The sequence below is a fragment of the Pseudorca crassidens genome, chromosome 20 (genome assembly GCF_039906515.1).
Source record: "Pseudorca crassidens isolate mPseCra1 chromosome 20, mPseCra1.hap1, whole genome shotgun sequence".
NCBI classification, from domain to species: domain Eukaryota; kingdom Metazoa; phylum Chordata; class Mammalia; order Artiodactyla; family Delphinidae; genus Pseudorca; species Pseudorca crassidens.
This window is the reverse complement of record NC_090315.1, coordinates 13,069,054-13,094,562: the sequence shown is the minus strand read 5'-3', so window position 1 is coordinate 13,094,562 and position 25,509 is coordinate 13,069,054. Positions and strand designations below refer to the sequence as shown.

At 56.7% G+C, this 25,509-nt stretch overlaps 1 protein-coding gene and 1 long non-coding RNA gene across 3 annotated transcripts in view; both read right to left on the bottom strand.

The window, feature by feature from the left end:
- Positions 1-264: 264 nt before the first annotated feature.
- Positions 265-25,509, bottom strand: part of MEGF8 (multiple EGF like domains 8) — a 46,911-nt gene continuing 21,666 nt past the window's right edge. Inside the window, exons 23-41 of one of the 2 annotated variants that reach the window (XM_067719756.1) lie at positions 24,931-25,063; positions 23,179-23,426; positions 22,978-23,088; positions 22,708-22,826; positions 22,126-22,333; positions 21,416-21,596; positions 20,695-20,858; positions 19,791-19,935; positions 18,344-18,575; positions 17,059-17,182; positions 16,704-16,917; positions 16,335-16,549; positions 11,469-11,676; positions 11,116-11,275; positions 10,497-10,689; positions 9,845-10,015; positions 9,552-9,682; positions 8,920-9,052; positions 265-6,721 (exon numbers count right to left, since the gene is read on the bottom strand). In XM_067719756.1, coding sequence (XP_067575857.1) covers positions 5,453-6,721; positions 8,920-9,052; positions 9,552-9,682; positions 9,845-10,015; positions 10,497-10,689; positions 11,116-11,275; positions 11,469-11,676; positions 16,335-16,549; positions 16,704-16,917; positions 17,059-17,182; positions 18,344-18,575; positions 19,791-19,935; positions 20,695-20,858; positions 21,416-21,596; positions 22,126-22,333; positions 22,708-22,826; positions 22,978-23,088; positions 23,179-23,426; positions 24,931-25,063 — 4,359 coding nt within the window. In that variant the 3' untranslated portion in view covers positions 265-5,452. The remainder of the gene's footprint in view (positions 6,722-8,919; positions 9,053-9,551; positions 9,683-9,844; positions 10,016-10,496; positions 10,690-11,115; positions 11,276-11,468; positions 11,677-16,334; positions 16,550-16,703; positions 16,918-17,058; positions 17,183-18,343; positions 18,576-19,790; positions 19,936-20,694; positions 20,859-21,415; positions 21,597-22,125; positions 22,334-22,707; positions 22,827-22,977; positions 23,089-23,178; positions 23,427-24,930; positions 25,064-25,509) is intronic. The other variant, XM_067719757.1, reaches the window with a different exon arrangement.
- Positions 15,552-16,324, bottom strand: LOC137215105 (uncharacterized). Its single transcript, XR_010939158.1, has 2 exons — positions 15,989-16,324; positions 15,552-15,813 (listed from the first exon to the last, which is right to left on the bottom strand). It is a non-coding gene; the product is annotated as an uncharacterized lncRNA (long non-coding RNA).

Here is a 25,509-nt window from a genome sequence, read left to right as displayed (position 1 = left end):
TTAAAACTCTCTAGAGCTGAAAGGCATACTCAAGGATCATACAATTCAATCCACCCCCTTTATTGAAAAGCGACTAGCAGATTAGAAATGTTTGGGTCTCAAAGTTGGACAGACCTGGGATTCAATCTTGACTCTTGCCACTTACCAGCTGTGTTCTCTTAGTAAATTAATACACCTGAGTCTGTTTCTCCCTCTGAGGATAATCCCTAATATGTCATATGGCTACTGTGAGAGCAAGAGATGGAACAGATGGAAAGACCAGAGTCAATTTAACAAACTGTTGTTAATATTATTATTATGTAATAATGTATAACTATTCTAATATTCATATATTATTTGCTATTCTTCTCTCTCTGTGTGTATTCAACCATCGAGTGACATTCTTCACTTGGAATGTCTAATAGGCATCTTAAGTTTTAACGTGTCTAAGACCTGACCCCTGATTCCCCACCGCCCCAAGTCTGCTCTTCCCACAGTCTTCCTCATCTCAGGAAATAGCGAACGCCATCCCTTCTGTTGCCCACTTTCTCTCTCACCCAGTATCCAAACTGTCAACAAATTCTGTTGGTTCTACTTTCAGAACAGATCCAGAATCTCCCTTCTTCCCATTCTACTGCGCCTCCTTGTTCCAACCACCCTCCTCTTCGGCCTAAACAAATGCAGTGGCTCCTCACTGGGCTTCCTGCCCTAACTCCACCCTTTTAGTCTCTTCCCCACGGAGAAGCCCTGTGGACATCTGAAATAGATCACATGCCTCCTGTGCTCAGAACCCTCTGCTGGCTCCTCCTGCTCGTAGTAAAAGCCAGAGTCCTCACGGTGGCTCAAGGACCCGCACAATCTTCCTCTTATTCCCTCTGTGACCTTACCTCCTCTTTATTCTCTCTACTCCACGAGTCTCTTGGTTGTTTCTCTAAGATGTTAGGCACGCTCCCACGTCAGGATCCTTGCACTGGTTGTTCCCTCAACTCGGAACTCTCTCTCCTCAGATGTCCCTATGGCTCACTCTTTCACTTCTGCTCACATGTCATCTTAAGAGTGAGGCCCAGGACTTCCCTGGTGGCGCAGATGGTTAAGAATCCGCCTGCCAATGCAGGGGACATGGGTTCCATCCCTGGTCCGGGAAGATCCCACATGCTGCAGGGAAACTAAGCCCGTGCGCCACAACTACTGAGCCTGCACTCTAGAGCCCGTGAGCCACAACTACTGAAAACCACGCTCCTAGAGCCAGGGCTCCGCAACAAGAGAAGCCACTGGAATGAGAAGCCCCTGCACCGCAACGAAGAGTAACCCCAGCTCGCTGCAACTAGAGAAAGCCTGCACGCACTGATGAAGACCCAATGCAGCCAAAAATAAATTTAAAAAAAAAGTGAGCCCCCCCACTCCCACCTTACATTAAAGAGCAAGTACCTACCTCCCCATCCCCCTCCTTCACTGCCTTGTTTTTCCAGTCATTTTCCAACATACCGAATCTTTTATTATTTGGCTCCCCACTGGCTTGTCAGCTCCATGAGAGCAGGGACCTTGTTGACGGCTATATGTCCAGAACAGTGTGGAGCCCAGTGGAGGTGGAGACAATGTGTGATCACAGGTGGGAGACGTTGGCTTAGAAAAGGAAAGAGATTTTAGAGGTAATACAGGGGGGCAATGGAAAGTCAGACAGGCTTGTGTCGGAATCTGGACTCGTCTACTAATCTGCCCTGAGTTTTGGGCAAGGGACTTAATTTCCGAATCTGCAGAATGGGGGGACAAGTCCATACCTCCCAGCTGTGACGTTGGGAAGATTAAAAGACTCATGCCAAGCACCCAGCACAGCGCTGGAGTGCTGTAGGCCCTTGGTAAAATTTCTCCCCTTCTCCTGAAGTCCCTAGGCCATCAGTGGCCACACATGGGCTAGAATCCAGGTCCCTAGCATCCCGTGTCCAGGCTTTCTCTCACTTCACCACAAGCCCCTTGCATTCGGGTGTGTGGGTATCAGGGAGAGGCAACTGCTGAGGGTTTGACGTGGAAAACGAGGAACACATGCTGTGGGGCACTGGTACAGAGGCATCTGCATAGCAGTGACAGGAGCTGAAGGGAAGGTGGCTCTGTGCCCCAGAGGAAAAGTCCAGTCAGTGCAAACGCGCTGCTCAGGAAGGCAAAGTCACAGGGTGACTGCTAATAAGAGACCTTACCAAAGGGTCCAAACACAACATGGAGGAGTCGTTTTTTTTTTCTTTCCCCTAAGCATTTAGCAGGACCTGGCAGAGGGCCAACAATTAATTAATTTATTTTTGGATGTGTTGGGTCTTCGCTGCTGCACGCGGGCTTCCTCTAGTTATGGCGAGCGTGGGCTGTTCCTCGTTGTGGTGCGCGGGCTTCTCATTGCGGTGGCTTCTCTTGTTGTGGAGCACGGGCTCTAGACGCGCGGGCTTCAGTAGTTGTGGCCCACGTGCTCTAGAGCGCAGGCTCAGTAGTTGTGGCGCACGGGCTTGGTTGCTCTGTGGCATGTGGGATCCTCCCGAACCAGGGCTCGAACCCGTGTCTCCTGCATTGGCAGGCGGGTTCTTAACCACTGCGCCACCAGGGAAGCCCCCATGGAGGAGTCCTGAATAACCACCTTAACTCCTTTCTGGTTATGCGGGATGACCCCACTGGCCTCAGGACTCCTTGAGGCAGCGTGTCCCACTGCTAGTTGGCTCCCCAGTTGGGAAATTCTGCCTTATCCTGAGCAGATATTGACCATTTTGAACACCTACTCCTAGTGTCCACTCTGTGCTGAGACAGCTAGGTCAACTTATGCTAAATAAAGCAGTTCTTCCTTGGGAAGTGGAAGAGCCTGGTGGTCAGGAACATGGATGTGAGAGTCAGGTCTGGGTTCAAATGGCAGCTGTCGCTCAACAGCTAAACAGTGTCTATGAACTTCTGTCTTCTCATCTGCAAGATGGGGATTACGTGGTCCGCACCTCATAGATTTGACTGTTGGAAAGATCATAATAGCGAGCATCTAGCATTGGTGTTCAGTAAAATGTAAGCTCACAGTCACGTCTTGGAGGTTAGGTACGACCATCAGCTCATAAAGGCAGAACGTGTGGGCAGGGCAATCCCTGAAAACTCCTTAAGTTGCTCATGAAGTCTGAAAATACCATGATATTCACAGGCCCCTAAATCCAACACATCGTCATGTCCTTGGCTCAGAAGCAGATGAAGCAGCCGGCCTGTGCCTAGGGGCTGGGTTGTAAGTACACTGCGGAACACTCCCAGCAAGACTCCCACGCTGAGCGAGGCCCACCGACGGGATGGAGATCTCCCACTCCCACCTTCCCTCGCAAAAGCACTCTTGCTTGGCCAGGGGACTGGTGGATAAAGGTTCCCATGATGCTTTTGGTTTGGGCTGTGAGAATCTACTTGAATTAGAGAAAGCTCACCGTGCTAGGGCCTCACCTCAGTCTTTGCGCTGCCTGAATTCTCTTACGTCAGGGGCCAGAATAAAACCCAAACCTGGGAGCAAGGCAGTCTGTTTTCCTTCCTGAGACGAGCAGGGGTCTCCTTGTGACAGGGATCTGGGCAAGGGTCAAAGGCCTCACTGCCCTCATGTCCCCTCAGGTCATCCCTCCTGGGGAACAAGAGCTTCTGTAGTGGCACCACCCCCGCCAGGAGACACAGTGAAGAGCCAGGCTCAGGCCACGCGGCTTGGAGGGGGCACCAAGATAAGGACATTTATCTGACTTAACCAGCTCTCAGGTGCTGGGTCAGAAAGCCAAGACGGCCCATCCGCTGCACACAGACAGCACTTGGACACTGGATCTTCCCCACACTATTTGTTGCTTTAATCGCTCCCCCTCTTTCAGACGGCCTCTGAGGGCACACATGGCCTCAGACGGAGAGGAAGACACGGGGCCCAGCTCTCCAAGGTCCAAAACAACAGCTGAGGGATGGAGTCTTGGGAAAGGAGTCCCAAGTTCAAGATGGTTAGGATGGGGTGGGGATGGGGGGCAGAGGCGGTCCTCAAGGGGCAGAAGGGCTCAGCAAGGTGGTCGCTGGGGTGAGGGTAGGCCCTGGGGAAAAGCCAGATGCTGCTTCAAGGCAGCATTGTCTGGGAAGAGAGCTGTATGTTGAAAACTCTGCCATTTCTATTCGAACCCTGGTGTCCCCCACCCAACCCTGCCCTTCCCGGGGCGGCATCTCAGGCAGGGGCTTTGTCTCCTTATGCCCCCTCTGAGCACAGTGACCCTGATCCTGGGGTCAGGTACCACCACCTGAGCCTCGTCCCTCCAGCCTAGCGGTGGCAGCAGCAGCGTCCTGCTCTGGCTCGCCCCTGGGCTGCCTCACTGTCCCATCTCTTCTCGGCAGCGTCCCTCACCAGTAGAGCCAATCCCCGCACTCAGCTCCCTTTGCTGAGAAGACTCCGGGTGACTGTGTTTCCCTGCTTGGACCTACCCGAAGAGATGTCTCTAAAGGGGATCTTAGGTCTAAAGCTGGACTCCTGGTTTCCCCCCACAGCTCCAGTCTGCCCCGTCTTTATAAACCCACCTTCCACCCACAGTTTGGGCCACAAAGTTGGGGTCAGCCTGGACTCCTTCCCTCCCTCACTCCGACGTCCACACCATCATCACATCCTTCCACCCACAGCCTGCATCTGTTCCCGACTCCTCTTCTCACGGCCACTTCCCTGATCTGGCCCATCTCTTGTCCCCCTGCTGCCTCTCTTCCACCGTCCCCAGTCCACTCTCCACAGAGCGGAGTGACCTCTTAAATACATCGGATCCTGTCATTCTCCCTCCTAAAACTGTCCGATGGCTGCCCAATGCCCTGAGAATAAAACCCCAAACCCTATGTGTGGCCCACAGGCCCTGGGTGATCCACCCCTGCCTGACCCTGACCTCATCTCCTCTTCACACGTGGTCTGGGTCACACTGGCCAGCTTTCCGATCCTTCCAATAACAGAAGCTGGTTCCCGCCTCAGGTCCTTTGTCCTAACAGTTCCCTCTGCCTGGATCCCGCTTCCCACAGCTCTTCCCACAGCCAGTTTCCTTCTTAAAGTCTAGCTTCGCACAGGGACCAACTGACTACCCCAAGGTTCCTCACAGCCACGTTCCGTTGCTACCTCATGGCACTCGTCCCATTCGCAATGGCCTGACTCATCTGTCCGTGTGTGCGTGCGCATGTGCGCGCATGCCGACGGGATCCCTTCACTAGAACCTAAATCCCACGAGATCAGGGAACCTTGGCTGTCTTGGTTCCCGCTCTGCGCAGTGCCTTCAACAGTGCCTGGCACATAGTAGGTATTCAATAAATAATTGTTGAATGCAGAACAAAGAAGGCCTGTCTGGGGACCCCCCCACCCCACCCCACCCCACCCAGGGGAAGGAAACCAGAGGTCTCTGAGGACACAGTGTCCCAGGTGGAGGGGCCCCAAGTCCAGGGCGGCCCCCTCAGGGGACTCGACTGCTGTGGCTGAGGGTCCCACCACGGGTCAGAGAGACATGCTGGTGAGGTTGTCCTGGCTCAGCAGTCCCTTCCGGCCTGCACCAGCCCCGTGCCCACCGCCCCCAGCACCCCCGCTCCCCCCACAGTACTCATGCAGCCTGTGCCGCAGAGTGACAAGGGCTGACCCCAGGCAGGCGCCGTTGGGTGCATGGGGCCCGCCAGGCAGCTGGAGCAACAGGGTGGCCACGCCGGCCATGCCATCTTCAGTGGGCTCGAGGGTGATAGGCCCGGCTCGCAGGCCAGCAGTGGTGGCAGGGATGGTTGGTGGGCAGCAGCTCCCTCCCACGGGTCCCCAGGGCCCGCCAGCCCCCGTCAGCAGCAAGGGTGCCAAGAAGGGCTCAGAGCGGCGGAAGGCGGGTGGTGGGAGCCCGGCCGGCTTCCAGGCGGGGGCCGGGGCAGCAGGGTCGGGTGGGAAGCAGACGGTGACCTTGGCGAAGGGGCGGCTGGCCATCTTGGTCATTTCTTGCAGGTGCCGGCGCTGCTCCTGCCGCTGATCCAGGGCCTGCTTGGCCTTCCAGAGCAGCACGCAGAGTGAGAGGAAGAGAAAGAAGCAGGAGAAGAAGACGGAGAAGAAGACAAACAGGTCGATGTGGGCCTGGTCCTGCCGGAAGAAGAGCAGGCCCTGCGAGTCGGCCGAGCCATTAGCACTGGGCCCACTTGGGTCTCCCACGCCCAGCAGGAGCAGGTAGAAACGGCTGGACTTGAGGGTGTGGTGCTCGTGCGGGTAGGTGATGACCAGCCGGTCCCGCACGCCACGGACCACCAGCACCACGGATGGCTCTGTCACCGTCACGTAGGTGATCAGGCCCCGTGGCCACACCTCTCGCACTCGTGGCTCCGCTGGGGTGGCCGGCCCACCTCCGGTCCCAGGTCCCCCCAGATCCCCAGCCCCCCGGGGCCCACCGTCAGCAGGGGGTGGAGGGGCTGGGGGAGGCGGTGGCGGCTGGATGTGTACGGTGTGGACGCCAGTGTCGGGGGCCACACGGACCACGAAGGTGTCATAGGAGGTGGAGACGTAGAGGTCCACGGCGCCAAAGGTCACATCCAGCGTCAGGCGGATGTCCACATTGGTGAACTTGGGCTGCACGCCAAAGAGGACAGTGCGGCCGGGGCCCAGAGCGCGGCGCTTCGGCTCGTGGAAACAGTTGGTCTGGGACGCGGGGTCCAGGCAGTACTCCTGCTCCACGGAGATGAGGCGGTAGCACTGCTGGCCACCCAGCGGGCTCCCGTGGAATGACTCCCGGCACTTGGCACACTGCGGGCAGGGTGGGGGCGGGAGCGGCCGTCAGAGCTGAGCTCAGGGCCCGGCCCCCCTCCAAGGAGGGCCGGCATTTTGTGCCTACTGCTAAGCAGCCCCTGCCCTGGCTTCCACAGTGTCCCAGCAGCTTCCTTGTGGCCCCCTGGGTTTCCCTGACACAGTGTGGACACTGACAGCATCCTACACTCCAGCACTGCTGTTCCTGGTGTCACCCCAGTGACCAGAGCGCCCTAGTGGCAAGGCCTCTGGAACTCTGAGGCACAGCAATGAAGAGCTCTGTTGAATCCTGGCTCTACCTCCTCACTAGCTGTGTGGCCTTGGAGTAGTGACTTAACCTTGCTGAACTGGAGATTCTTCCTCGGTACACAGAGAGTAAACACTACTGAAATCACAGGCCCAGCACAGGTGAGCCAGCCTTGCCTGCTAGCCTTGCTGTTTCTGGACTGTATTGGGTAGGTCCTGCCTCAGTGCCTTTGCACTGGTTGAGCCTCTGCTTGGATCGCTCTCCTGCCTGCCCCGCACCACCCGCCCCATGTCTGAATGTCTTTACTCAAGTGTCACATTCTCACTGAGGCCTTCCTTGGCCACTGTATCTACCATTTCCGCTCCCAACATTTCCTAGCCCTCCTTTCTGCTTAATTTTCCTCCTTACTGCTCATCACTAACACACTACATGTCTGACATATTCATTTGTTGGTTGCTGGACTCCTCCATGAATTCCCTGAGGACAGAACATTTTGCCTGTTTTGTTCCCTACTGTGTCCCAATGCCTTGCACAGTGCCTGGCATATATTAGGTGCTCAGTAAAGAGGTGTCGAGTGAATGAGTTGGCCGGATAACAGCTATTCTGATTCCTGTAGTCCAGTGGAAACCACTCAACCTCTGGGATTGACCAGGGTCAGTCCAAGCTCCAAACCCAGCCAGCTGTCTGACCTGGGACAAGTCTCTGAGCCTCCTTTTGCTCTTATGCCCACAGCTCACCGAGGCCCTAGCACAGCCTTCATGAGCCTTCCGTGTCTGTGCTGTCTCCACTGTATCTATGGCAGGCACTCCTTACATACTAACCACTACTGCTATCATTAGAAGGTAAAGAAACTGCTGTTTCAGAGCTACCAACAGAGCTGCTGGAGGAGGAGGTCTGAATTAAGCTCTGAAGCTGTCTGTTTTGACAAAGACCAATGGGCCTTTTGATTATGCATCAAGCAAGCAAAAATTCTGGGGACTTCCCTGGCGGCCCAGTGGTTAAGACTCTGAGCTCCCAATGCAAGGGGCACGGATTCGATCCCTGGTTGGGGAACTAAGATAACGCATGCCGCACGGCAAGGCTGAAAAAAAAAAAGAAAGAAAGAAAGCCAAAATTCTGGTCTTGGATGGAAATGTTAGGGGTAAGGCTTGTGAAGCTCTGTCGCCATTTTGGGCGTGGTCGCATCTTTGCCAGTAGACGGGTAGGGAGACTGAGGCGAGCAAGGGGTTCTCTCTTCCTTCTGGAACTAGAGAGAAGGTAGGTGGGAGGGGTGGTAGGAGCTGTACTCTAAGGAAGGAACATGGACTATCCCCTCTGTGGGAGGTGAGCCTGCAACACAGTAACCAACCAGGCAGTCAGTACAGGGGCTCCAGGAGCCCCCCAGCTGAAGAAAGGGGATATGGACTCAAGGGGAGTTTGCAGATGGGTATTAATAATAATATGAGATCCCCTACTGGCCCCAAGTGATCAGGTGAGGGCCACCACTTGAGCGAAAACTTGCCTGAGAATGAAGCCAACCCAGAGGAGAGCAGAGTCAAGACCCAGGGAAAGAAGGGCTCCTGACTGCACTGTGTGAGCACCCGGATCTGCCCATTCCTCAAGTGGACTCCAGACCTCAGTTCTAAGAGCCAACACATTTTCTTTTTTGCTTAAGCTACTACGAGATGAGTTTTCTGGCATCTGCAGTCTCTAAGTTGTGACTATCCGTACTGGAGTCCGTCTCCTCACCTCCACCGCCCACAAGAGGCTCACTTCTGGGATCCCAGCAACACCGCCTGGGGCCTGAAACTGACTAGGGCTCAGGAACAGTCTATCAAGTCGACCTTGATCCCCATGACCACTGATATCGGAACCACGTTGTCAGTCCTGCCCGGGCCAAGCTACCTCATCCCAGCCCCGACCTCTTCTGGGCACGGGGCCCTTGGCCCATAACTTGCTTCTCCAGCCGCACCTGGTATTTGTAGCAGTCTCGGCGGTCACTGGGGGAGCTGCCCTGGCACGTGCCCGTCTCTGTGTTGTTCTGACACGGGCAGCCTGTCCCGTCCTGCTCGTTACATGTGTCTGCATGGCCATTACACTGACATCTGAAGAGAGGGAAGAAGACGGGGGTTATAGAGCCCCCACGACCTACAGGGGCCCAGGCTGGATGCTGTAAACGTGAGCTCCAACCCATGAGGCCAGAAGAGGAAACTGAGGCTCACAGAGGTCAAGCCGTTTACCCCAAGGCCACAGTGTTGGTAAGTGGCAGAGTCAGGATTAGAACCCAGGATGGACGAACTCCAGGGCTTACTGACCATGCAAAAGGAAGGGGGTGGAACGGGGAGGCTGTCCTGAGGCCTCTCCCTCAGGGCCCTCGCTCTCTCTTTGCCCAAGAGTCTCCACCAGGGCTGCTCGGTAGCCTGCGTTTCAGCACTGGCCTGAGGGAGAGGGTCTCCCACCTGAGTCTAGTCCTTTGCCCCCAACCCGTGCCTCAGGGGATCTCAGCCTTTCCTGACTGAGGGCAGAGGACTGGGGAGAGGAGCCTGGCTCCCAGAGCTGTTCCTACTGAGCGGGACAAGGGTTCCCGGCCCCCCTTCCACGTACTTGGTGCACTTCCCGTCGAGGAGGAAGTAGCCATGGAGGCAGCTCTCACATTTGTCCCCATAGCTATTATTGTGGCAGTTCACACACACAGCCTCGTCTTCACTAGGCCCCTCTGTCACCCAGTTTTCGATCTGGCCAAGGAAGGACAGGGTGATCACAGAAATGCACGGACCAGCCCCTCCCCCCTCAGAGCCAGGAGTCCAGAGCCCGGCAGCCTCCTCCTCCCTCAGACTAGGAGCCCCCAGCCCCCTCCTCCTTCAGACCCAGGAGCTCGGGACTCCAGCCTCTTGCACCTCATCTGGATCCAGCGAGTACTTCTCCGGCTCCCTCCTGGCCATTTCAAGCTCCTTCCTGGAGACGCAGACCTGGCTGTTGCCTCGACAAAAGGCGTGGCAGGGCCGGCAGGTCCCACCCCCCACGGCTGAACCCACGAACAGGGGGAGGCACTGCTCACAGTGGCTGCCCTGGAAACCAGGGACAGGGCGGTCAGAGGGGGTGAAGAGTCACAGTGGGTGTGAGAGCTGGGGGAAGGTTCTGAGAGCACCAGGGGAGGGCAGCAACAGCTCAGGCATTTGCCTTGGGCAGTCCCAGCCCATCTGCCATTGAGCCCTGTGCCTTCACTTGCACACCTCCAGTGATGGGGTTTCACTCCCCTTCAGCCCCAGTGTTGCGCTCAGAAAGCCCTTCCCCACAGGATCCCAGATGCTCCTCCACGGGATCCCCCTCCCTGGTCCAGTAGTAATTCTGTCCCGCTATCCAGGGCGGCCCTCTGTGGTACAGACCCAGATGGTGTCCCCAGGGTCCTCTCGTACTTCCTTGGGATAGGGCTAGGCCCCCTCCTCCCTGTGCCTAGCTCACTGGGGCTTGGAAGGAGGCTCAAGATGCCTGAGTGTAGGCTGAAGGCACAGAGGCCCGGGGCGAGGGCCTGAGGTCCCGGACGGACACCTTGGTGTGATTGTGGCAGAGCAGGCAGTGGTCGCGGGCCCCCACACCGGCGCACTCGCTGTGGCGGTTGCAGCGACACTCCGTGGAGCAGTTGTGGCCGACAAAGCCGAAGTGGCAGCGGCAGTGGTCGGGCTCCACGCATGAGCCGTTCACGCAGCCCTGGGCGCACACGGGGCGGCACAGCCCCGTCACGCTGCAGGGGTGGGGCAGGAGTCAGCGCAGGGTAGCAGGCCACTCCCTCCCAAAGGCACACCCAGCCGTCAGCACGGTCCTCACCGTGCCTCTGAGGCCACCACCGGCCAGCCCACCCTCTTCGCAACTAGTCCACCCCCCAGTCCGCTGCATCACTCCCCTGCCCCGGGTCCAGCCCAGCACCTCCTCCAGGGGCGATGACCCCCTTCCCAGGGTATCCTGTTAAACTAACTGACCAACCTTGCCCTCCACGACCTAGCCCCCGCCCTCACACCCTCCTCCACACCTTGGACTATGTTTTCTTGCGTCCCACTTTGATCCATGCCCCGTCGTCTACCGCTCCCCACAGACTCTCCCACCTCACGGTCTGCCTGGCCCTGCTCCCCTCAACCCCACCCAAGCCCCCACGTCTGGCCTGTAGCCTCACTTGTCCATGGTGTAGCCCGTCTTGCAGCTGCACTCGTAACCGTGGGGCCGGTCATGGCAGTTCTGTGTTTCATTGCAGTCGTGGTGCCCGTTTGCACACTCGTCCTCAGGGGGGCAGGACAGGAAGGCCCAGGAGGCCCCAGGTCGCCCACATGTCAGCCCTGGCACGAGGATACAGGGCTTCACTGTGGAGGCCTCTGAACCACTCGCCTAGCCACCCAGGCCCTTGCTCCCCCTTCCCCTGAGCGCCACCTGTGAGAGCCCCCGGCGGCCCTCCACGTTCCCTGAACCAACCCCACGTCAGAACGCAGACAGGAGCCAGCCCCACTCACCCCATCCGAAAACCCGTCTCACCATCGCGGGGGCCGCTGAGTCCACCCTCCAGGCAGCGGCCACCCCCATCCTGGCCCCCCCAGGCACACCAGCCACAGTGGGGCCGCCGCAGGCACAGGGCGCACTGTGTCGCCTGAGCACAGCCCAGGGAGCAGCTCTCGGGTCCTCGGAGCAGCCGCCCACAGCCTCCAGCCATACATCGCAGGGGCAGGTAGGAGGGGCTCAGACACTACAGGGGAGGGGAAAGGGCAGAGAAAGAAGATCAAGCAAACACCTCCTGGGTGTCTTCCTGGATTGCACCCTCTTCTCAGAGATCTCACCCCTGCTGGCCACAACCGGGTGGACCAAAATGGACATCAGCTGGGGTCATCACATTCTCCCTCCTCGGCATTTGTAACTAGAAGTTCAGACCAGAAGTCAGGCTAGGGACATCCTTGAAACTAGATTGTGTAGACTAGGGCTGGCTGGGCCGTTTGGATGAACAAATGACAGCAAATGAAGAGAACAGAGAGAGGCAAGAAAAGAGCAGAGACAGAAGGAAGCAGAGATGAGAATCACACACCCCAAAGACAGGGAGACAGGCAGCTTTCCAGGCTCCACCTCCAGTCCCTGGTAGGGCCTGGCTGCACTTTCTACCTGGGTCACAAGAGGCACCACTGTGTTGGTATAATGAGCCCCTTTACCAACCTGGCTTGGGATGCAGCTGTTTCTTACAATCAAAGAAAGGCAATGATCCCAGGTGGAAAAAGAAACAAGCATCAGGAGGGGGGTTGCCAGCCACAGCCTCTTAGAACATGGACCCAGCTGCTGGGGCAACAGGATCCGCCCGCCCTTGGCTGGGAAGTTGAGGAGTCCGTGGTCAGGACTCAGCAGCTCACACACCATCACTTATTGTGTCCTGGGACCCAGACACAGTGCTCAACGAGGTTCACACTCCTGGAAACTTACCTCAGTGTATGAGAGCATTTTATTTACGGCTTGGGCCTTAAGTAAAGTACAAGAGGAAAGAGATTAGTCTAGGCTGGCTGTCTGGAAGCACTTAGGAAGAAACAAAGCAACCATGCAGTCCTGAAATAGAACACCCTGATAGCTGTGGCCGGAGCTCTGAGTCCCTATGGGTTACGCCGGTGATGAGCCGAGCCTGGCTGAACTGCCACAGCCAAATTCTCCTCCAGGTTAGGCTTCCAGATCTGAATTTAGCGCACCCCTTGACAAACAAGAGGGGCAATCTGGAAGGGGGCCAAGAGAAGCCGAGGCTCCAGTCTGCTCAGCACTTTCTGCTGGGACCCCCCCCAGTGGCCAAACGTGATGCTGCCCAATACCATAAACTGCATTTCCGGTGTTCCTGGAAGAGATGCAGGATCCTAGCTCATCTGCTGACATATGCCCACAGCCTAGCAAAGTGCCCGGCGCAAGGAAGGTGCTCTATGAAGAATTTGGTAAAAGGACAAAGGGAAGGAGGGAAGAAGCCAGCCAGCCAGCCAGCCAGGGAAGGGAGCACCTTGTTGTCTGCCCCAGGCTCTGAGGCCAAAGGCGTTTAGAAGAACAATGCCTGACTGTTAAAATAAGGCTGCCCTTGAGCGAAATCACAATAGGTCTGGTCTGCGCACCTGTTATGATTGATCTGTGTTTTTAAAACACCCGAGCCAACAGTTTTAACTGATTTTCTCAGAAATCAGAAGATCTGGCAGCCGCCCTCTGACATTCCCACGCAGCATCAGCTCCGCGCTCTCCATTCAGCCGCCCCACCACCCCCTCCCGCCTCACACCTCCTGAGCTGCCTGCAGGCTCTCTGGTGTTGCCTTCCAGTCCCTGGGATCCCAATAAAAACAAATAATGGAAATCTCAATAATATTTAGGGAGGACGTGTATCACCGGAAGGACCCCAGGCTTGAGGACGAGAGGCCTCTGCTTGTTAGAGGTGCCACCGCAGGGGACCTCTGCCCTTGCAGCCACGCCGAGAGCCCTACGGGGAGCACCCCCCACTCCCAGCCGCTGCACTGACCCTCTTGGTGTGACCCAGACAGCGGAGACTGGGAATCCTCCCAGTGGGTGGAACATGGGGATGTTACTGAGTTTTTACTGAATAGCAGGCCGGGCTCCACGCTCTACATACATTCTCCCATCTAACTTGGACGACCTTCCTATGGGACGGTGTGGTATAAAACAAAAATGTATCTGGCCTTTGTCCCCAGTTCCTGGTACTGAGCTACTAAAACACATAGGGGTTCCTGAGCGGTGGGGACGTCTTTTGCTGTTCATAAGGGACCCCTTTTACACCTGAGTTTATGCTTACGGGGTGACTTAGGGGAGTCAGCCGAAACACCAAGTGATTAGAGCCCCACCCACCCACCGGGGGGTCAGGGGAGAGATTGAGCTCTATAAAAACACGTGAACCATGAGATTCAGGGGACTTCCCTGGCAGTCCGGTGGTTAGGACTCTGTGCTTTCACTGCTGTGGGCTGGGGTTCAATCCCTGGTCGGGGGACTAAGATCCCGTAAGCCGCACGGCACGGCCAAAAAACAACAACAACAACAACAATGCGATTCAGAGAGCTTCCAGGTTGATGAGTGCATCCTCTGGGAGGGCGGCATGTCCAGTGAAGGCATGGAAACTGCATGCCTTGCCGATTCACCTCTTCTATTTGGCTCTTCCTGAGCTGTATCCTTTATAATAAACCAGTGTGAGTAAGTAAACGTTTCTCTGAGCTCTGTGAGTCATTCTAGCACATTATCAGCCCTGCAGAGGGGATGGTGGGAACCCCCAATGTACAGCCAGTTAGCCTGGATTTGTGACTGCCATCTGAAGAGGGAGCAGTCTTGTGGAACTGAACACTTTAACCTGTGGGATGTGACTCTGATTTCACGTAGATAGTGTCAGAAATTAACTGAATTGTTGAACACATAGTTGGCATGCAGAGAACTGGAGAATTGGTTGTTGGTGTTGGAAAACACCCCAGACAGGGTCTGTTGACAGCACTCCTATTTTACCAAAGACTCGTGTAGGCTCTTGGGTTGTGAGATGGTGAGTAATCACACCTCAGTTGGGTCTTGCACAATCTTGCACAATAAAGATGAATGAGGAGTAGGGCTTCCCTGGTGGCGCAGTGGTTGAGAGTCCGCCTGCCGATGCAGGGGACACGGGTTCGTGCCCCGGTCCGGGAAGATCCCACATGCCGCGGAGCGGCTGGGCCCGTGAGCCATGGCCGCTGAGCCTGCGCGTCCGGAGCCTGTGCTCCGCAACGGGAGAGGCCACAACAGTGAGAGGCCCGCATACCGCCAAAAAAAAAAAAGATGAATGAGGAGTAGACAGACTCACAACTCTGGCCCAGTGACACTGTTTCTGGATATGACAGCAGTAGCTGAAGCTTTCTTATCTCCTGCTGGGGTGGGGCTGGGGCTGACTGCCTGTGTCTGCCACTGGGACAGCTAAATCATGCCAGGCAGAGGCATCTGTGGTTTTTTTGTTTTGTTTTGTTTTTCAGCCGTACCGCACGGCTTGTGGGATCTTAGTTCCCTGACCAGGAATTGAAGCCGGGCCCTCGGCAGTGAAAGTGCGGAGTCCTAACCACTGGACCACCAGGGAATTCCCCCCAGAGGCGTCTTTGGAATGGACCTTATGAGACAGCACGCACTGGGCAGCCAAGGGGTGGACTGTACCTCCCCAGACCATGCCCATGTTCAAGAATCATCTCTCTAGACCATAGCCATAGATGAAGGGTGGGTCTGAATGGCTGTGTCAGAAGCAGTGCTCCTTCCCTTCCCTGGCCACACCTCACTGGACCACGGCTGGACATCTAACTCGTGAGCTGAGCTGAAGTCTTCCCTGAGAATGTGAACTAACAGAAGAACACAGAGATGACTGTGGTCTCTGGAATTAGAAAGTCACATAGTGACTCCCCTGGTGGTCCAGTGGTTAAGAATCCGCCTTCCAATGCAGGGGACGCGGGTTCGACCCCTGGTCGGGGAACTAAGATCCCACGTGCCGTGGGGCAACTAAGCCTGCGTGCCGCAATTACTGAGCCCGTGTGCCACAACTACAGAGAAGCCTGCACGCCGCAACGAAGAGCCCACAGGCCGCAACTAAGACCCAACGCAGCCAAGTAAATAAATAAATATTTAAAAAAAAAAAGGAAGTCACACAGACTGAGGGTCAAGGTCTGCCAGTTGAGGTGGTGTGTGCTGATGATCAAGCCGAGAGAAACCAGAGGATGGAGACGCGCAGAAAACAGCTGAGATCAGAGACCAGGCGGCCCAAGAAGGATGAAGCAACAGTACTTCCTACCTTTCAGACAACATCAAATACCCCCGGTTCCTTATAATAACACCAGCTCGAGTGGGTTTCTGTTTCTTACAACCAAAACTTCTAAAAGTAGAGAGAGAAAGAGATGGAGGAGGAAAGTGGAAAGGTGTGAGAGGGAGAAGGGAGATGGTATTGAGTCATGGGAAGGATGGGGCGAGGAGAGCTTAATTGAGAGTTGGAGAGACACCAGGGCTGAGGAGTCAGGAAGGGGGTGCTGGGACATGACGGGGAGACTCACAAGGCAAGGAGAGGGACTTCCCTGGTGGTCCAGTGGTTAAGACTCCACGCTTCCACTGAGGGCGCGGGTTCGATCTCTGATCAGGGAACTAAGATCCCCCAAGCCGTGCGATGTAGCCAAAAAAAAAAACCAAAAAAAAAACAACAACAAGAACAAGGCAAAGAGGGAAGAAAGAGATGTTGGAAGAGGCGAGAGAAGAGAAAGTGGGAAGAAAGAGAAAGTGTGATGGTGGGACCAGCCCTAAGGAAATGGAGGCGGACGTAGGACAGCGGCGGCGGGGTTGGAGAAAGGTCAGTGTGCAGCAGGGAGGAGGGCCACAGCACACCCCGCTGGGGGCAGTCAGTACCTGTTGGAGGCTGCTGCTCCAGACGCAGTGCTGCCAGCCCCCGTCTGCACCCTTGGAGTCCAGGCAGGAGGTGCAGTTGGGCAGGAGGTGACAGGGCGTGGGGCAGGGCAGGGGGGGCGATGATTCCACCGGCATCGGGGACACGTTCAGCAGAGAGTGGCTGAAGCACGTCCAGTCATAGGTGGGCTGCACCGAGAGGATGCGGCGGGTCTCCCCTGGGGTTGGGGGCACACGGATTAGAAGCAGGTCCGGGCCCCCAGCCCCCTCCCCTCCTCCTCCCTCAAACCAGGCCCCTGAGCCCCTTGCGTCCTTGCAGCAGGAATCCAGGCCCCCAAACTCTCCTCTCGGGGAGCAAGCCTCAGGGCTCACCAGTCCTCTTGAACTGCCGCGTCCACATGCACTTGCCCTCCCTTGTGCACTGCTTGCAGTCGGCCGCCCCACACACGGCCTCCGAGCAGTTCCCAGCCCAGAAGACCTCTCGCTGGTTGATGCGACAGTCATTCTCCGAGGTGCAGGACCCATTGCGCCCGATGCAGGCACCCTCAGGGCAGTTGGTACACCACTTACAGCGGGGGGCAGATGCCTGGCGGGGGGATACGGGCTCAGCGGGGTTGTCAGGGCCCCCAGCATCCCTCCAGCCTCAGGTCTTGCCACCCAATCCCAGCTGAAGAGCTCAGTGGTGCCTGAGCCACACCCCCTTCCTACCCCCACCGCCATCATTCACCTCTCCATCTCCAGGCTGCAGGGTCCGGGGATGGCGGGCCAGGCACTCACTGCAGGTCCGCAGACGTCGACATTCCTCGGGGGAGTGGGGCATTGGAGAGCAGGGGGGACCACCACAGCCCAGCCTGGGGAGACATGAGGTCTGGCTCATCACATTCAGCCAGGCCCCACTCTTCCTCCTCACCCTCGCCTCTTCCTGGTGCCTCGTGGACACCGTCCTGCAGGTCCCACATATGCACTCCCAAGTGCTCTCAGCACAGGCCTCCCAAACCTGCTCCTCCCCAACTCACTTGGTGATGGTCCCACGTCCACCTATCACCCAGGCCAGAGACACTGGACGATATCCCATGGCCTCTTGGCCCTCTAGCCACCGAGGCCTCTGCCTCATGAATTCTTCTCTGACCATCCCCTCCTCCTCCAGCCCTGCAGCCCCCGCCCAGTTCAAGCCTCCCCCTTCCAGGCCTCCACCTGCAGCCTCCCCTCGCCACCCCCTCCTTCACAAGCCTGCCCCTGCCCTCTCCTGCTTAAACCTTCTGTGGCTCCCCATCACCCACAGTGGAGGGCCATAATCCCTCACTCAAAATCCTTGAAGGCACAACTGTTTCAGAACTTTCCAGGTTTCAGAAAAGCAGTGGGTGTACCCGCTGTTACATAATACCCCTAGCAGAGTCTGGGGGAGCACCCTAAAAATCAAACCCTTTAATATTCTGTAGTAAACATGGTGACACATCTAATGGGACAAAATAAAGCCCGTTAGTACCCTCATACCACGTTAGTAGCCTCATACCAGTGCAGGATAACTGCGCAGTCAAGTTAGTTTGTGCTAAACCTAGGACAGCGCCTTCAGCCTCCTGATATGTTTGGATTCCCAAACTCCAGACAAGGAGTCTTGGAGCTGGACGGAGCGCAGTTCAGCCAGGCACCGGAAGCCCTTTCTGAGCTGACCCACCCACCTCTCCAATCTCATTCTTCCCCAGCTCAGATGGTTTCTAAAATACACCAGATACAGCCCCGCTTCTGAACCCTCATGGTCTAAACTTGACCGGTCATTTACGGCCCAGTTCAGACTCAGCTAACTCCAGCCCACAAACAGGGCTCCCCACTCGGTGAGGTCCCCTAGCCTGCCCCTGCCTGTGATAAGCTGCCCATTTTCCCGTGTGAGCTGGTCTCCTAACCAGACCACACCCTGCTGAGGCCTCCCCCACAAGCCTGGCCTAGCACAGAACCCACTTTGGAGGGCACCAGTACCACCCACCCACCCACATGCTGTCAGTCTCCATGGTTACCTATGGGCCTGGTCCCCGGACAGGCAGGCCCCATGGCACCAGGTACAGGCCCCAGACTGGTTACAAGCTTCGGGCGAGGGCAGCAGGTGGCAGGGGTCAGGGGGCAGGGTCAGGGCCAGCAGGCGGCCCAGGGCCACTCCCCCAAAGCCTCCTGAGATATACAGGCGACCCCCTACCGCTGCCACAGCGTGGGCCACAGACTCCTCCATTGGTGGTCCCACAGAGGCTGGGCCTGGGGAAAGACAGAAAGTTCAGAGAGAGAGAGCAGGAGACTCGAGGAAGAGATTCACACAAAGGTACCAGTCAGAGAGGGATGCTGAGAGAAGAGACAGTCTAAGGAGAGCAGAGACAGACAACGAAAGACAGAGAGAAGACAGAAAAGGCCAAATAGGACAAGAGCATCAGACACAGCAAGACAAAAGAGAGGGAGAGAGACACATAAACAGAAAAAAGGAACAGAAAAGAGTGGAATAAGAACAGAGACATGGGCTTCCCTGGTGGCGCAGTGGTTGGGAGTCTGCCTGCTGATGCAGGGGACGCGGGTTTGTGCCCCGGTATGGGAGGATCCCATATGCCGCAGAGCGGCTGGGCCCATGAGCCACGGCCGCTGAGTCTGTGCGTCTGGAGCCTGTGCTCCGCGGCGGGAGAGGCCCATGTACCGCAAAAAAAAAAAAAAAAAAAAGAACAGAGACAAATGTTGTGGAACCCGGGGACTTCGCTGGCAGTCCAGTGGTTAAGACTCTGCGCTTCCACTGCAGGGGGCGCGGGTTCAATCCCTGGTCGGGGAACTAAGATCCTACATGCCACGTGGCGCGGCCAAAAAAAAAAAATGTTGTGGAACAAGACTAAGGTGGTGGCTGAACCACACTGTGAAGGTACTAAATGTCGCTAAATTGTTCGTTTTATGATGACTAATTGTGTTATGTGAATTTCACCTAAATTTTTTTAAATCCTCAAAAAAAAAAAAGTCAGTGGAAAAAATAGATTAAAAGCGAAAGAGAGTTAGAGACAGAGGCTCAGAGAAAGCAACAAAAAGCAAAGGAGACAGGCCCGGAGACACACACACACAGTCAGTCATTTACAATGACTGTCAAATGAAATAAAACGGCAAGATACAATCCCTTTCCAGCCTATGAACTGGAAGGAAGCACCCTCACATATGACAGTCGTTGCCTCTAGAGAATGGGATTATGGGGGATTTTTTCCTTCCTATTTTACAAATTATCTACAATGACCATCATTACTTCATAAACAGAATTAAAAATTTTTCTAAGACAGAAAAAGAAGGAGGGTGTCTCCGTGGGTGCTTAGATAATGTGGAGAGGACAGGAGCTTTGCCTGTGGGCCTGAAGGGACCCAAATGACCCCTAATGAGTGAGAGTCGCAGGACAGGGCCAGCGCTCCCCCTGGTTGTCCCGCGGCCTCCCAGGGAGAGTGGTGGACTTACGGATGAGGTCAGGCAGGAGCCAGGTGTTGCAGTTGACCTGGTAGAGCAGGACATCGCTGCTGAACTCGTCAGGGTCCGAGCGCCCCCCAAGGACCACCATGGTGTCTCCTAGCAAGGCTGAGGCGTGGAAAAGTCGGGGGCGGGGCTGATGGGGAGACACACGGCAGGACGGGCTGTCAGAGCCCACGGTCACCCGCTCTTCGTGCTCCCTCTCAGCCCACCCGCCACTCCAAACCTCCCCATGCCCCAGCCCCTACCAGCCCACCCAATCCTAACCTTCCTCAAATCTCACCTCCTTCCTCCGGGAAGCCTCCCTCATTCCTCAGAGCTGTCTCCACAGCCATCTCCTTTCCCTGAACTCCCAGAACCCCCAAACCCCATGCTGTTCCTCAGGAACCCAGCCTCAGATGCTTGAGATGAGCCCCACATTTCTTGGGTGACCTCGCCAGCTGGACCGGGGTGTATCCTGCTGGGGCTCTTACTTCCATCTCCCTTGTGGTCCAGCCCCAAGAAGGGCTTGGGAATATGTGTGTGGATGGCAAATGCAATTGTCTCTAAACAGCATACCCGGGGTTTCCTGCTCTCCCACTGTCTCCTTTGGCCTTGAAGGCAGAAGCACAAGGAGCCTCAGTGTCCCGTTTCACAGCTGGAGAGGCCAGGAAGGGGAGGGACCTGTCACGGCCACGCCCAGAGTGTGGCAGAGCTGGGACAGAACCCAGGCCTCTGACCTCCTGGTCTAGGATTCTTACCTCCAAGTCACAGAGAGAAAAAGGGGAGACTTGGGGTACCAGAAAGGAGGCAGAGTAGGAATCCAAGGTTGAGCCAGTCCCTGGGGCACTGGGAAAGGGGGGGCCCCCCTCCCTCCTACCCCCTACACTCATCTGTCTGGACCTTTTTTCCTGACCTTTGCCCCCTGAGAAGGGGCCAGCAGGCTCCAGGTGCGGTCAGGACAGTGCAGGGAGTAGAGCTCAGGGGATGGGGCCGCCAGCTCCACGTGGAAGCGGAAGCCCCCAAACACGTAGAGGGAGTCAGTGGCCTCGTGATACACAGCGGAATGACCATATAGACCTGGGGGTGAAGGATTAGTGAGCACAGAGGCTGGGGGAAGGGCTGGTGATCAGGAACACTCCCCGTCTTCCTGGGCTCCCCCTCTCATGACCACACTACCACCCTACCAGGCCCTGATGCCAGAGACCTGGAAGCCTTTCTCAACCCCTCCTTCTCCCTTCGGTTCTAAAGGACAACCATTAAAGAGACCCTGGGAAAGACAAGAGAGGGAGACAGGGTGACCAGAATGACCTTGCGGATGGTGATTAAAGAATGTAGAAGGAGAGAGAGAGAAAGGAAAATACCTGAGGGGCACTGATCTAGGACCTAGAAGAGGGAAACAGTGACCCACTGCTACTGGGCAGGAGGTAGGCAGCTTCTCATGAAGTCTGGGAAGGGTATAGAAACTGAACTTCTCAAAAGGCAGCATCCTGAGAATGTGGGCGGGTGATGGGGGTAGACAGGGAGACAACAGGTAGGGGGGGCAGTGACCACAGCCTACAGGAGTGGACAGAGAGGATGGCTGGGAGTCAAAAGCATAGTGCCCCCTCCCCGCCATGCCCTGTCCCCAGGCCCACCTGTGGGAGGTGTCCCGCTCTGGGCTCCGGACACCCAGGTGCCGGTTGCCAGCTGGTACTCAAGCAGCTGCTGGTTGAAGCCATTTTCAGGGGAGTAACCACCCACCAGGAGCAGAGACAGGCCTCGGCGGGCAGTAAGGGTGTGACCAGCAACTGCTGGCAGCTCCACGGTCTGCGGGGCCTTGGGGATGAAGGGTGGAGGTCATGGGGGTGGGGGGCAGAGGTCAGGGTCATCTTGTGGGTAGAAGCAAGGCTCAGAGCTCCCCGAACTCCCCTTGAACCACTAAGGAGGTCGTGAGCTGCCTGGGGCGGGTCAGACCCCAGGCCTCCCCGCCAGCCGTGGTCCCGGCAGGTGAGCAGCAGACCTCTTGCTGTCTCTGCCTGCTCAGTGTCACTTCTTCAGGTAGGAGTAGCCTGGGGACCCTTTGCGAAGCCCTTGCTCCTCTGCTCTCTGGCTGCATGGGGCTGACTGTACCGGCTCCACAGCGGGCTGTGCCCCAGCCTGGAGACCAGAGCCTCACGTCCCCTTGGCTAGGGACTGACTCAGGAATGAAATGTGACCCACAATGGCCAATGAAATTCAGTTCTGGGGCTTGTGCTGAAGCCCTGGGAGGAATCCTCTTCCTCTGGGGGCAAAGCTGGCAGGAGCTGCTCTGGTCACCTTTGCTAGAGCCTGGTTGTGGGGACTAGGGGAGGGGAGAGATGCTCACCTTCTCCTGCCGCCACTGCAGGGTGGTGAGGTTGAGGACCCAGAAATCCCGGGCGACGCCCCCAGCCGTGAGCCCCCCCAACAGGTACATGGCGCCACGGCCAGCAGGCACATAGGCAGCTGCATGGAAGGAGCGGGGTGAGGGGCCTGGGCCCCCGTCCTCAGCTCCTGCCAACATCTGTGTCCACCGCCTTTCGCTCACTGAGTACCTGGGGCCAAGATGCAAAAAGGCAGCCTCACTATACAGTCATACCAGCATGCCTTTGGGTGACCCCCCTACACACTGGTATCCCAGCAACCCCTGGGATCACCCCCCCCACTTGGCAGGTATCCCAAAACCCCTAAGGTGACCCTCCTATGACAATCACCTTACCATCCCCTGGGGTAGCACCACCCAAATAAGTGTCCCAGTCCCTGAGGTCAGCCTCCTGCGACAAGTGTCCCAGCATCCTTTGGGGTATCCTTCACCTGTAGACGTTGTCCTGCACCCCCCCGAGGGGACTCTTATGTCAGAGATGTCTCAGTGTCCCCTGAGGTAACCTTTTCTCATTCAGGCATCCTACCTCCCCAGGGCAGTCCTCACCTGTACAGGTTTCCCAGCAGCCCCTGGGGCAGACCCAGGCCCCCAAACATCCACAAGGTGGCCTCAGGTCCCTCCACCATAGTGTGCCCCAGGCGGTGCAGGAAGCGGCTAGCTGTGTCCTGTGGGTGGGGTGCAGACGTGAGGGCTCAGGTAAGGGCATTACAGAGTGGCAGGCTGGGCCTAGTGGGTAGTCTCGGGAGTGGAATGGGGAGAACGATCCAGGAGGCGGGCTGCATGGCACCTCCCCGCCAAGGGGCATCCACAACTCACGGCTGAGAGGCGGCTGTCCATGAGGGTCTCCCAGACCAGCTGCCCACCGTCCAGCTTTGTGGCACAGTCAGGTCCCCCGAAGCCCTCAGCACAGATGCACACGCCCAGGCTCTGGGGAACAGCAGAAGGAAGCTTGGGAGGAGCCCTGATTACCCCCACCCGGCTCCCTGTCCCGTCCAACTTGCCCTCTTTCACCTGTACCTGGTTACAGGTCCCTGCCCCGTTGTGGGCATTACAGTTCTCAGGACACAGAGCCATGCGGCAGTGTGGGCCTGCCCAGCCCTGGGGACATCGGCAGAGTCCAGCATCTGCGGCCCCGTCCTGGGGCACACACTCCTGGGGGACAGGGCAACTCCCGGGGCCCCCTGACCCACAGCGGGCAGAGCCCACAGAGGCATTGAAGCCCCAGGACGAGGAGCCGTTGGCCTCCCAGTGCAGCACCAGCAGCCCTGTTGGAGAGAGTCCAGAGGCTTGTCACAAGACCTCAGTAAAGTGATATTTAAAAAGGGGGTGGTGGTGGGGCTTCCCCGGTGGCACAGTGGTTAAGGATCCACCTGCCAATGCAGGGAACACGGGTTCGAGCCCTGGTCCAGGAAGGTCCCACATGCCGCAGAGCAAACAAGCCCATGCGCCACAACTACTGAGCCTGCGCTCTAGAGCCCGCGGGCCACAACTACGGAGCCCGCGGGCCACAACTACCGAAGCCCACGCGCCTAGAGCCCAGGCTCCGCAACAAGAGAAGCCACCGCAGTGAGAAGCCTGTGCACCGCAACGAAGAATAGCCCCCGCTCGCCGCAACTAGGGAAAGCCCGCATGCAGCAACAAAGACCCAGCGCAGACAAAAATAAATAAAAATAAATAAATTTATTTTAAAAAAAAAGAGAGGGGTGGCCTGCAGGCCCTCTGACCTCATCACCTCCCTCTCTCCCAGCCCTCCCTGCTCCAGCACCACCAACCCGCTTCCTGTTCTCAGAGCCTGGGCATCTGCTATTCCTCCACCTGAACTAGTTGCCCCTTCCCCACACCGTGAAATCTCCCTGCTGCAAAGACTCCCTCCCCAACTCCCCAGACAAGCCAGGCTCCCCACTCCTTTCCATTTCCTCCTGTCCCTTACCAAAAGTGTCACTATTCTGCCTACAATTTGCTCCCTGCTGTTTGTCACTCGCCACCTCTGCTGTGAGCCCGTGAAGGCAGTGCCTGTGTCCCTTGTTCACTGCCACATGCCCAGAATTTAGCTCAGGCCCAGCTTACTGCAGGTAGACATTTGCTGAGTGAAATGAAATCGAGGGCCCCTCAGCTCTAGTTGCTCACTGTGAAGGGTCTGGGCTCGTGTGCAATCGCCGTCAGGCCAACTACAACTCTGCCCTCTCTCTCACAGCCTTGGAGCCACTCTGATTTACAATATGAAGAGAAGCATCTCCAAACCTAGGCCCTTTAACTGCCATGGGTAACAAATTATTTCTAGTGCATCTCCATCAGCTAAGCACAGCTGACGTAATGGGGCCTGGGAATTCTTGGTTGTGGGGGCTATAGCCTATGCACTGCAGGATGCAGAGTAGCATCTCTGGCCTCCACCCACGAGATGCCAGTAGCAGCCCCGATCACGACAATCAGAATGTCTCCAGACACAGCCAAATGACCCAAGGGGCAAAGTCACTCCTGGCTGAGAACCAGCGGGCTGAGGAGATAGATGCTCAGGGGCCCTCGCACCAGCTACATTCTGTGTGTCCCAAAAACATGTCCCACGTGGCCCTTCTTTCCAGAGACACAACCCAGCCAGTACAATCCTCTCTATTCGCCTCTCAGCTGAAGAAACTGAGACCCAGAGGTGGCAAGGGACTGCCAGCAAGTCTCTGGCAGAGTCAGGCTGGGTTTTGAGCCCACCTCAGGTAGCAAGGTATAGGGACAAGGGACAGCCCAGGACAGAGGTCCCACTTCCCCCAGTCCCCATACCAGACAGGGCCTGCACAGTGAGAGGCCTGTCCCGCCGCTGGCCGCAGAAGGCAGCAATGAGGCTACGGTCCGACTGGACGACACCAGTGTCCAGGAAGCGTGGGAATCCATCAAAGGCCAGGACATAGCTCAGCTGGAGAGGTGTAGAGTAGGATCAGGGGATGATGAGGATGAGAAAGAGGAATGCTTGGGGTCTGGGAGGAGGTGCAGCTCAAGCAGAGAGGGCAATCTGAGACTGGGGAAAAGGCTGCTTGAACCACCTGGGCAGATTGTCAAACTGTGGCATGGAGGCCACCATTCCCACTCCTGTGTTCATAACAGACATGGTTAATCAATCAGGCACTCTTGCATGGAGGCTCTTTCTCAACACACAGATCCTGGCAGCCACCACCAATCGATCAGAGTTGGCACACAAGGTACCAATATTTACCATACCTGGACTGGGGAATGGGAAACTGGAGTCCAGGAAACAGGAGGCAATCTGGGAAATGGGAGGGTCTGTGGGCTTAGGAACAAATGGGTAGGAGTCTGAGGAACAGATCTGGGAGTTTGATGGATGAAAAAACACGGACGTGGGGG